Source organism: Psittacula echo (assembly GCF_963264785.1).
Source record: "Psittacula echo genome assembly, chromosome: 5".
Lineage (NCBI taxonomy): Eukaryota > Metazoa > Chordata > Aves > Psittaciformes > Psittacidae > Psittacula > Psittacula echo.
The window spans coordinates 1,246,606-1,259,113 of NC_137739.1; the positions used below are offsets into that span (position 1 = coordinate 1,246,606).

Here is a 12,508-nt window from a genome sequence, read left to right on the forward strand (position 1 = left end):
GAGCGCAAAGGCGAGCGGCGCCGGGCCGGGGCTGTCAGCGCGGCGGAGCGGGAGCCCAGCGGGGCCGGGCAGCGCGCAGCGTGCGGGGGGAGGCCGCCATGCGGGGCGGGCGCTGAGAGCAGCGGCGGAGCCGGGCGCGGAGCACGGGAGCGGCGGAGCGCGGCGGGGCGCGGCCGGGCCCGGCGGCGGGCCGGCCGGCCGGGGGAGCGGCGGAGCCGGGGCCATGCCATGCCCGTAGGGAGAGATGCCTTTGGGAAATGGAGACACTGGATCACAGCGCAAACATGGCGTCCCCGCGGCGCGGCTGCCCCTCTCGGGCTGGTGCCTGCTCTGCTCCCTGCTGTGCGGGGGGCTGGCGGCCGCCCGGGCGCCCCGGGTCCCGGCCTGCCAGCCCTGCGCCGCCGACTGTACCTGCGCCGGCCCCGCCTGCCTCGTCAATTGCTCTGCTCGCGGCTCCGAGCGGCCCGCGGCCGCCATCCCCTCCGCCGCCACGGCGCTGTGAGTACCGCGGGGCGCGGCGGGCCGGGGGCTCCGCGGAGGGGCCGCGCTTCGCTCTGAGCGCGGTTCGGGCGCGGGCCGCGGTGGGGAAGGGGCTGTGACAGCGGGGACACGGAGCGGAAAGTTGTTCCTTGGGCCTGCGGGGCGGACACCGCGCGGCCGCGGCGGGAAGGGGCGAGGGGATGGGGAACGGTGAAGGGTCCGAGCACAGGGGTGATGGGGAACGGCTGTGGGTTCAGTCCGGAGGAGAGAAGGCTCAGGGGGGACCTGATCGCTCCCTACAAGTGCCTGACAGGAGGATGGAGCCAGGAGGGGCTGGGCTGTGCTCCCAAGGAACAAGGGATGGGACAAGAGGAACCGGCCTCAAGCTGCACCAGGGCAGGTTTAGATGGAGCTGAGGAACAATTCCTGCCCCAAAGGGTGCTCAGGCATTGGAACAGGCTGCCCAGGGCAGGGCTGCAGTCACCGTTCCTGCAAGTGTTCACACACCGTGGAGACGAGGCCTCAGTGCCATGGGTTAGTGGTGGCCTTGGCAGTGCTGGGAGCGGTTGGACTGGGTGAGCTTAAAGGGCTTTTCCACCCTGGTTGGACCCGGCGCTGCCGGGGGTCCATGGCTTCAATGGGTATTGTTGGTGTGGATGAGCTGATGGCCACGAAAGGTGACAGCCGTGGGGATGCGCTGGGGTCTGTCTGCAATGGGAGAAAGGGTTTCAGGATTCAGCCCAGCCCAGGTCATGGTGTAACACTGCACGTGTCTTGGCAGGGGTTGGTAATGTGAAGGGTCCGGTGAGCAACGTGAGAGGCAGCGGCAGCGTCATGGATTGAACCATAGGGTAACGTCCCCGTGGGGATGCTCGGGAGAGCTGAGGGGCCGCGGTGCTGGCAGAGCAGAGGCTCTGTGCTGGGAGTTTTGGTTTTGGGGGAATCACAGGAGAGCGATGCTGGGAAATGAGCGTTGGATGTGGTTTAAATGCTGTGAACAGAGAATCCAAAAGACTCCTTTTACAGGCTCAAATAGTAACGTCTGGGTGGAAGCCGAGGGTGGGTGACAGTTGTGTTTGTGTTGGTGTCCTGAGGCTGGTGGTGTCGGTTTGGAAAATCAGGCAGCAAGGAGAAAGGTGTGTTCCTGGAGTGGCGTTAGAATGGTCCATGTGCTCCGTCACTGAAGTCACTGCATGAGGCAAGAAACAGACTTAGGGGAAAAGTGGTTTCTTTTTTTGGTTTAAGTTTATTTTTGAACCTAAATTTGTTTTCCTTAGCGAGAAACTTCCCTGTTTCTTGAGGAGAGAAAAGTTGAGTGATTCACGTCGGAGAGATGACGTGGGGCCCGACATGGTAGAAAACCCTCAGATGAACTCATTGCTGCTGCTATGTCCATAAGTGAAGGCTCTGCTTTTCTGTTTGGATATTCTTATCCAAGTTTCCACTTCTCAGTGTTAATGTAGAGGAGCGATGCTGCAGAAGTACCGCAGTGAGCTTTAAATCCTGGGTCGGAGACGTGTGTAGACTAACTCCAGGAAAACGCATGCCTCGAAATCCATCAGACGCGGTGTTTTCCAGCGCTTTCCTTACAAGACAAGTTTAAACTTTTCCAAACAAACCAGCCCTTTTTTGTGGCAGAAGGTCCCTAACTGGGAAGGACTGGGTTTTGTGAAGGGGTTTGTGCCATTGCAGTGTCTGTTGTCAGTTTCATTTGGGGATTGCTGAATGTGACCGCAGTGGCTGGTCACTTGCAGAGCAGCCCTGTGAAGCCTGTGATGATGAGTCCTGCATTTGGCTTTTTAAGGATTGGGGATTATTAGTGTGTTTCTAGGAGTATGAAGGTTGGTAGTTAAGTGTTTGAGGCTGTTTATATTGTTGTTGTTCAGAGGTGCTGACTTGTAAAAGCTCCCAGAATGTTTTGGATGAGATCCTGTTATGCAGTGACAAATTGGAGATGGACATAAAGTTCTCGAGGGTCAGCAAAACAAAGTACCCGGAATATGGGAAGGGGAAATGGACTGAAGGAAATGTCCTGCAATGGCAGGATAGTGTTACTGACATCTTCCTCCGATTGCAGTGGAGAAACCCTTGTTTACAGCCCTTTTGAGAGCAGCGCAGTGAGGGGGATGCTTTGGGATAGCTGCCTTTGGAATTCAGTCTGTAGAGTCGTCTTTGTCAGGCAGCAGATCATCTGCTGTGCGCCGTCACGCTGCCGCTGCAGAAGCGTGTGCTGGTGATGTAGTGATGACTGGTATAAGATGTGCTGAAGCACTCTGCTGTGGCACAGGGGTTTCCTTTGGGGAGAAGGTTACAGCCCTGTTTGACCTCCTGAGGATGGGAAAGGAGGGATGTGCGCTCGTGCCGTCCTTCCAGCCATGGCAGATTTATGGATGTCGGGATGCGAGGGACTTTGGCTCATGACAGAGTGAAGTTATGCAAGTGGTTTTGTCTGTTCATTTCATGTTCCCTTTATTGAACACTGACAGATAAAGTAAATAACGCTTTTAATGATCCCTGTCTCGTTAGAGAAAGGTCTCCTTTTTTCAGTATCTGTTGCTTTATTGTCAGTCTGAACTGAAACCAGCCTTTAGGAAGGCCGAGTTCAGGAAATCGGCAGCGCCAAAGCTCCCTGCCTCTGCTTGGAGTTGTGCTCAGCAAATGTGATCCCAAATGTGGGAAAAGTCCTAGGGAATGAATTCCTCTCGTATCCGACGTTATGGATGTAGCAACCTTGAGGAAACAGATGCCAGCTTCGGCAGCACTGTTCCTGGGAGTGCAGAATGAGTGCCCAATCCAAAGAATCACTAGGGAGATGGGCTCTGCTGCTTGCAGACACTACATACCTGGCTGGAGCAGTCTCCACGCTGAGCAACTGGGGATATTGGCCCCATCCCGTGGCCGGAGCTGGGTTCTTGAAGTGTAACACCAAGTCTGGCTGGAACTGGGAACAAAGTCTGGTTTTCCAAATAGTCTGCGCAGCACAAACCCCTGCGCTTCAGGGGGAGCACGCTTCAAACAGCAGCATTTGCACTTCGGAGTTTCTCCATCTCAGAAACGCTCTGATCTGATGGCTTTTCAAGTGCTCTGTGGAGTTTGTTCGCCTTTACTTGGAGACTTGGCTCTTTCCTAAGCTGGCATAGCTGCTTTCATTCCTCAACTGCAAATAAACCTCCTAAAGACGTTCTGCGTTTCCCTTGCAAGTATTGACTACTTCTAACGTGTCTTTAATCTCGTGGCAGTTTTGAAGTGGAGATTAGAATCTCGATTTAAAAGGCTAGCACTGAAACTCCCTTATTTTCCCTTCGCTGAAGTGGAATGCTGTTAGCGGAGGGATAAGAAGGAGAAGCTGAGATCAGAGGAGCTCTGCTGTCACCACAGCCCTGCAGAAGCTTTGCAGGTTTGGGGGTCACAGCTTTCATCCAAGGGTTCTTTGTGGATTTGGCAGCGAGCCCTGGGGTTCCAGTGCCCAGCGGTGACTTCACCCCAGCGAAGCTGCTTCAGATACACGCATCCTATGCTTCAGGGGCCTATAGTCTGTGATCGGTTCAATCTCAAGGGTTGGCAACGATCAGTAGGCTTTGGTATTGTTATGTGATGCAGTAAAAGCCTTTTAAAGGCTCAAAGTGTCTTAAAAAGCTATCAGGAGGGGGGAAAAACATCAGTGGAAGCTAAAATCCGATTCAGGTAAAACCACGGGCAGTGGAGTGCCTGTACAGCAGTGTCCAGTCCACAAAGGCAAAACAGCTTTACTGCTGTTCCTAGCAAAAGCACAAGCAGCCTGGAATGTCATTCTCACAAGGAGCTGTATCCCCAGCGAAACAAGGCCAGGCTTCTCTTTTGTAAGGAATTCTGGAGGGGGGAAAAGGCCCAAATGAGGTGCTAGGTAAACATTTTGCAAGTGAGATTCATTCAGCCTACGGAAGGGACAAATCACAGCCGCGAATTGTAGCTACAGCTCAAGCACGGAACAAGGAGGCGATTCTGTGTTATTCCGTCAGAGCATTAATAATCTCTGGTGTAAGTGTCACTGTAAGGCCACTGCAGCAGCAGTGTAGCAGGTCTGTGTTGTTTATTGTGCTCCTTCCTAGAGCTTCAGAGGAATCAGAGTGCTGTGCCTGTGATGGAGAAACCTAAGTTAAAACTGCCCTTTTTGGTGGTGTTATAAAGTCCTGCTGGGTAAGAAAAGGCATGCACTGTAGAGGGGGTGTGTGAAGGTGTTCCTGCTCCGTGGCAAGACTTGCAATGAAATAACCCATCAAGGTGTCTCACTTCTTTGATGTTAACCCAGGACTTAAATGATTTTGGGGTTTGCAGCTTGGTGCAGCCCAAGCTACAAACCCTGGTAGTGATGGAAAACCACACGTTAAGAAGCTGTAGGTCCACATCTCTCAGGCCCACCGGGCACACTCGGATGCTGGCTCCGACCCTTGGTACGTGTTAGTAGAGAAGAAGCCCATGTAGCTGCTCACCTCATCTTTTGGGGTTCCTCTTGCATCACCTGTATATATATTGAATATACACCATGTCCTGTTTGCACTGATTTTTCTCTGTATTCCCTGCAGTTTTTAAGTGTACTCGTGGTGCCTTTCTGCATGTGGCTTTTTCCCTGTTGGAGTGAAAGTGCAGGCTCGATCCTGCTCTTTTCCTGCCTGCAAACCCTGCCAGGTCTCTCTTGCGTTTCTCCCAGCTGCTTCCACTCTGCTCTCACAAAGAGGGGTTTAAAACAGAGCATCAGGCAGAAGGTAGCGTGAAACAGACTCATATGGGTTGTTAATGCCTCTCTCCCTGTTTGCCATTTAACGGGATTCCTTGTTTTATCTCTCGTCATGCCGCGTTCTCCACGCTGTGGTTTCCATAACGCGGTTCTGCGTCATCCTTTCTCCATTTCTTCAAGCTTTGTTGTGCTTTGATTGATCTCTGCAGTTCAGCTGGAGTGTGTATCTTGTCTCTTATTTACCCCAGATGTCCTCAGACATGTCTTTGAGTCATAATACGTGAATAAGAATGTAAGCAGGGGTGAAGACGGACAGCTCAGGAGCAAAGCCCTGCTTTCCAGTGCCGTGGGGAGCTGCTGCGAGCTGCACAGAGTTTCCTGTGCTTACCGTGAGAAGAGTGGGGGGGACATGGAACTTGTGAATTAGTCCCACAACAGCCAACACAATGATTTAGGCAGTCCCTGTCAGGCTCAAAGAGAATATATATCTGTCTCTTCCACAGTGGAAAGTTGGCAGCTCTGTCAGTGAGCTGTGCTTAATGGTGCTATTGCTGTTCAGAGGGATGGCTGCTACCCTGCATCAGCCCACCCTTCTCTCACCCCACATCAGCACATCCTTCTCCCCACGCCTTGCTGAGATTGGGCTTAAAGGCTGGAAAGCTGCAGCTCCCCTTGCAGCTTCTGCCACCTACATGAACATGCTCTGCCCAGGGTCGCTGCCTGTCGCAACAGGAGGGTGAAGGTGTCACCTCAGACATCCCCAGCCCTTATTTCTTAACCGGCCTTTGCAGTAAAGAATGAGCTTGTTTTTTGTAGCGAAGGACTGCTGCTTACTTGGACACCGAAGCGAAGCTGGCCTCTCTGCTTGCCAAACCTAAAAATGTCAGATTGAAATATAACGTTAGTTTTCGCTTTGCAGAGGGCACAAAAAGCAAACCCATGGGATTACAGCCATTCCTATTTTTTTCCGGGGATAGCTATCATCAGGAAGAGCATCAACAACGTGCACGTTGACCATCTGCAGCATTTATGGCATATTATAGGAACCGTGACCAGTGAGCAGATTCTGCCCTCACTTTCTAGCTCCTCCCTTCCCTCAAAAGGTTTGATCCTCTTTGCTGATGTGCTACCACCGGATTTAAACAGAGATAATCAAAGTGTAAGATTCAGCAGCTGTTTTCTGTCAGTGCCACGATCAAACCAGTTCCCCTCAGGTTAGGAATGAGTACATCTCTTTGGCTTCCTTGCAACAGGCTAATAAGAAAGTTAAGCTGAGATTGGAGATGATGTTTCAGATGTGGCATATGGTCTTGTGGTGTTCTGTTTAAGCAAGTGTCAGTTTTGATTTGATTGTTACGATAGTGTGAGATGCTGCTTTGGTGACAGCACTTGATGGAGGGAAATGATGATGTTCACTTTGTGGTGATGAATCTCCCACCTACGGCATTTTTCAGTCGTGTGGCCCTGCTTTACCTCCAGTTTGGGTCTGTGGCTGCCCTCTGACAGCGGGGTGTTGGGATGTGATAGGACACTCTTCCCACTGCAGTCATGCTGGTGTATGCTCTTGAGCATCATCAGCAGACACAGTCTGCAGCAGCTCTTCCTTTTGGCAAACCTGTGGTCCAATTTCTAGTGACATAGAATCGTAGACTGGTTTGGGTTGGATGGACATGAATTCTGGATCCAAACCAGGATCCAGCCAGCCTGTTCCTATTCATTTGGTATTGTACCTGGCCACCACATCGGGTCCTTTTTGTCTTGTAGCAGCAGCTGGGCAACTTGCATCCTGCTCCCCTATATAGGCAGCTTCTTGTGTCAAGAAGGCTCTGTGCAATGCTGTTTTGCATGTCTATGATGAAGTCATAAGGTCTGATCACTAGTTTGAAATGGAGAGTTCCAGAGTGGAGTCTGTAGCCCTGTCTGAAGCCTGTGCCCACCTCCTGGTTCAAACATCACTAATGGTACATGCAGGTCCCCAGCAATGGCCTCTGCACAGCTCCATTGTAGCATCCCCTGGCACCTTGGCCCATAGGATCGAGGCTGCTCTGGCCTCCTGTAGCAGGGAGAAGGACTTAGATCAGAAGCAAAAGAGCACTTTTCCCTGCAGATACTGTTAGGATATGGGGAAAAGCCTCTCCTTCCTCTCCCTGGTGTGGGGGCCTGTGTGGGATGCTGTAAACACCTTCCCCTGCTCAGCCGGGGGCCACGCTGGGAACGGGTTAAATAGGTTCTGCTGGAGCAAATGCCTCCTGGTCAGGAAGAGGTGGGAGTGGCTCTCTAAAAAGAGGATCTAGGGTGTGGGTTGAGTCCTCCTGAGGGAGGAACGGAGGAACAGCTAAGCCTGGGAACGCCAGAGCCCAGACGAGCTGCCTTGGCCAAAGCTCTTGGTTTCTCTCTCAAAGCCACGCCTGGGAAGGGGGTGGAGGGAGCCCGGCCTGAAGCAGCAGGCTTTGGTTTAGGTCAGGTTGGTGGAGGCTCCTCTGTCTGGTCCTGTCTGGGATGGAGCGGGGATGCTGGCTGTGATCAGTGCTGCACCGCGGGCAGACCCAGGGAGGTGGGAATCTGCTGTGCGCACAGAGCTGTGACTCGAGGGGATGCATCGCTGCAGTGATGTGAGCGCACGAATACCTCCAACAGCTGGATGAAAACCCCATGATGTTCCTCCTTGTGTGTTTGTTTTTGCAGGGCAACCTCGTGTTGCTTGAAAGAGCGCCTCAGAAGTGGCTAATTTTGCCCTGCTCTGTTCATCTGCTGCCTTGCAGCTGGGCTGGTTGTGTTTTAGGAGTTGAATACAGCTTATCCTTTCCAAGCGTGGCTCGGGAAGACCAGATGTTTCAGTTCCTGCCTCGCTGATGCTTTCACATGCCACATTTCCAACAGCAGGACAGCAGTGCTGGCACACAGGCTGTGCAAGGGGGATGCTCTCCTCTGTGTCATGTGTGAGCTATCAGAGCTGGCCATACCAACCTTAGCTTCAAGGGGATGTACGTGGCTCCTACGTGGAGCCAGGTGCCAGCACCCTGGTGTCTCGCTGGCAGCATGGGAATGTGCATGGGTTTAGCCTCATGAGCTGCTTCTGTGCTGTTGCTTAATGGCTTTCACATGCAGAGGCTGCTGCGTAGCTGTTTGGGACCCATCTGAGCCATGCTCTGCAGGCAGTGCCAGGCAGGCCGTGGGGTGGGTGATAACAACAATAGTGACGAGCCCCATCCTGCGCCGCGCGCTCCCAGCGCAGGGCCTGGGGGCCACGTTTCCTCTCCTGGGGCTTAGAGAGCTGAGGAAGCGCTTGGAAACCACAACTGGGCAGAGCGCAGCCTCTGAGAGAAGTGTTGCAGCCACATTCCCTCCACGCAGCTCTGCTGTAACTCCCACAGGCACCTCCGAGATGAGCGTCCTCTACATACGGAGGAGATGGGCTTTGGGACGGTGTCTCACTTTGTCACCCACAGACAGATCACAGGAGTGCTGTGAAGACCTTGTGAAAGGGCAGGGAGCTGGCCCTGGGCAGAGAGTCGTGTTTCACTCTTCTCCAGCTGAAAAAGGTTGGAAAGCCTTCTGGCATGAGTGTGTTTTCAAAAGGAGGAGTTTGGATATGGAAGGAGCGATCAATTGGTACCGTTAGCGTTTTATATTGCTCTACCGCCTCTGGGGTCTCATAGCTTAGGCACAGCGCAGACACAGCAAAGAGGCAGCTCCTACCCGAGTCCTGAAGGTGGTCCAGGCAGTCCTGCGTAAGCATAAGCTTGGAATATGGGCTCTTTCCTTTGAGGTGTTAGCAGAGCTGGGGCCATTTCGGCCTCATAAATGATTCCTGCAGGCCATGCAGTGACTCCTCAGTGATTTGTGTCCCGAAACTGCCCTTGCGCCTACGTATAGCACAATTAAAAAGGAATCTTCTCCTATTTCCTAAAACCAACCAAAGGCCTCGTGTGAAATATGATGCAGGGTGATTCCCTGGGAGAAGAGTTTCCATTGGAAAATATCTTGGCCCCTGACCAACCCTCTGTAAAGCAGTTGTAAAGGGCAGCTCATTATTGCTACCTGGGTGATTTCTGCAAGGGGACTGTTAACATAAGCACTAAGTTGGTGAAGCCATTACTTGGGATCCCTTCATAGCTACTTGACTATGTGGTAAGGAAAAGGTTCCCTGGGGTTCCCTGTCCTCAGGAGGTGACAGCAAGTAGAGAGCCAGTGAAACGACCAGCAGCGTTGGCCAGAGATTCATAAGTAATGAATTAAATCTGTGCAGAGCAAAGGTTTCGATCAGAGTGTGGGAACGTTATTTTACTCCTACAGAGGGAAAACACGAAGTTGCTGGCTTCAGAGACGAAACTCAGGCGAGATTTGCAACCTCTGATTGCATGGATCAGTGCAGTGGTTGTATCACAAGTCTTATAGAATTCGGTGTAGACAAAACTGAGGTGGGAAGACAAAAGCTGGAAGAGGCCAAGGGTGAGACTGTTTTAGTCTTTCAGCTGTGTTACAACTAATATATGTGGTGGATTGTGTTTGTGCCAGCAGTAAGTAGTGGTTTCACTTAGGAAGAAGAAAGCTGCTGCCCTTCGTGCAGTAAAGCTGTTATGGGGCATAGCACATCATAGGACAGCAGCATGGAAACAAAGCTTAAGCCGTTTGGGCAGTACTTGAGGCTGTGCCAGACTGACACAACACAATTTAATGGAGAGCGAAGACACAGCCCAGTTTGTGCAAGGGGTGCCAGGAGCATCGCTGGGTCTTGAATGTGGGTTTCTGCGCCACAGACCAACTTCAGAAGCTCAAGAGCCAGACCGTAAACTCTGAAGCCCTTCCCCTCACTGCTTTCCCTGCCATCACTCATTGCATCCACCGATTAGCCATTTCTTGCAAGGCTTTCTGCCTTTCCAGTGCTTGCAGGACAGTAAGATGACAAGGTGGTAATGTCACTGGCCTTGGGTAATTGAGATGAATGAGCTGCACAGATTGCAGCTGATGCAGCCATGAATTGAAGTTGTATTACCTTGGGTTTGCTTTGCTGTGAGTGTAGTAACCCATGTTATGCAGCCGGTCAGATGGAGCATTACCCTCTGGCCTAATCTAGCATTTAAAGGGTTAATTACAGCTAGCCACCAGACCTCTAAAACAAGCCAGCAAAGCTCCCTGCTGCATTCTGGCTTCCTGTGGATTAGCTGTGACACATCCAAGTCTGTAGCATGATCCCAGAGCTTCAGAGAGAAGCGGGAGAGGAGGCTAAGTTTGGAAATGAATCTCCCAACGCCCCCGCTCCCACAGGATGCAGAGCTTGCCCTGAGTAGATGCACTCTGGAGCTGCTTGGGAAAGGCATTCCGTAAGTCGTAAGAGTCCTGGATGTTTTGAGGGCACACAGCCCTGCCCCATGTCCTCTCCTCCTGCAGGCTGGTCTGGTCAACATGGAGCACCTTTAATCCCTGTGCAGACTGCCCACAGTTCCTGATCATTCCCATCGAGCAGGGAGGTGGCAGCGGAGCTGGTGTTGTGTTTATTGGCTTGCTCTGCAGTTCCTGGAAGCTGCTAATGCTGCAGCAGCCATAGAGGCTGTCCCCAGTGTGCCTACCAAGGCCAGGACTTGCTTCCCGCTCTGTCCTTCTCCTTCCCACAACCAGGGAATTGCAGTGCATACCTCGGTTTGGGAAGAGAGCCGAGCTACTGGGGGCAGTGTTGTCTAACAGCTGGAACACAGAGGGGGAAGAAGGACTTGGGTTTGTTTTCGGTTCTGACCCTGGTTGTGGGGCTGGGCTGGCATTGATTCATCCGCACTCGATCTCTTCTATGTGAGCAATGGGGTTGATGCTTCCTCACCCCGCGGGAGGATTGTAGGGGTTATTGATGGGAGTTAAACACTTGAGTGCCTGGCTGCTGGAGAGGTGCCCTGGGTTTCTGATTCCTCCTTGCCTCATGCTCTGCCATCCTCATTAGAAGGCACCAAAACATTGTCCTGTAGCAGCTCTTGGGAAGCTGAGCCTTCCCTCTGAGCAAGGTAAATGGCAGGGCAGCAAAAGGTGCTTGTTTTGACAGGCTTATTGGTAAGCTTGGTCCTGCTTTCCCACCCCTGCTTGTGCTTCGATCTCTTCTTGCTATGGAACTAAACACACAACCTTGTGCTTCGCTGGTACTGCGTGGTGGGTACCGGGGCCAGCAGGATCTCAGGGTGGCTGTGATCAGAACCATGGGTTTTCTTTTAAACCATCGGAAAAAAGGAAGAGTTCTGTTTTCTGCCCACCTTTAGGTTTTGTTCCAAGGCTGAGCTGTCAGTTTCCAAACAGACACATCCCAGCCCCAAATGGGAAGTCAGCGCTGACTCCAGACTGGGGGGCAGCTCCTGGGATAAATGTGGTTGCTTCCTATGGGCTCGAGGAGCAGAAGGACCCAATGCTGTTCCTTAGCCGCTGGCAGCCTGTTGCTGTCACTGTGGTACTGCGGGTCCCACCGTGGTGCTCGGCAGCAGTGTGGTCTCACTGAGGAGCCCTTGGGAATGCAGGGTTATGCCTGGGTTTAGACAAACCCCAGTCCATCCATCTCCTTTCCTGGTGGGCTCAGAGCGGAATAAGGGTGCCATGAGCCATACGGTGTCCTGGGGTTGAGACGTGCCTCGAGGCTGCAGAGCTGGGCCTGCCGACACTGCGGGCTTGGGACCAGGCTGTCGGTAGCTCTTGGCTGTAGCGTGCACTACAAGATCCCCGCTGTGCCTTGTTTGTTTAGTGATGGCTGATGAGGGGGAGAGGAGACTGGCCCTTTCCTCCTCCTTAGGATGCGTGCTGGTGTTCCAATGGGGAGTTCAGGGTGCCTTGATCCTCTGCCTGATCAAACCCAGTGGAAGGCACGAGGAGCTGTGTCTCTGGCTGCTGCAGTCCGGCACACAGCCTTCCAGAGGGAGGGATTCTGCCTTCTACAGCACAAAACACATTGCAGCAGTAGCATTTCTGTGTCTTTATTGAACCTAGAGCAAGAGAAAGCCATCAGTGGGAGCTTGAGCTTCCTGTTGGGATGAGACACAGGCACGTCACACGGATGGGTCCCAATTCTCCTTCTGGCTGCAGCTCAGCTTTTACACTTGTTTCCTTTAACTTCTTGGGCTCCTAATTCTTGGCAGCTCACGGGCTGTCTGGCAGTAACAAAGCCATTAATGCCCATCTGTGAGGAATATGGGAGTTTACAGTCGGTGGCAATGTGGGTGGGAGCAGCACATGGGCAAGTGTGAGTGTCTGGTGTGACCATGAGAACGGTCCCATCAGATTTATCTTACTGGATTAATCTACAGAGTTAAAGCCTTGTGTTGCTTTACTCTGTTTCTGCATGGG

The 12,508-nt window shown here is 52.7% G+C and overlaps 1 protein-coding gene across 1 annotated transcript in view; it reads left to right on the plus strand.

Moving 5' to 3' along the window:
- Positions 1-244: 244 nt before the first annotated feature.
- Positions 245-12,508, plus strand: part of PKD1 (polycystin 1, transient receptor potential channel interacting) — a gene marked incomplete at both ends in the record, with an annotated part of 84,506 nt that continues 72,242 nt past the window's right edge. The window contains one exon of the mRNA XM_080618752.1: positions 245-498. Coding sequence (XP_080474878.1) covers positions 245-498 — 254 coding nt within the window. The remainder of the gene's footprint in view (positions 499-12,508) is intronic.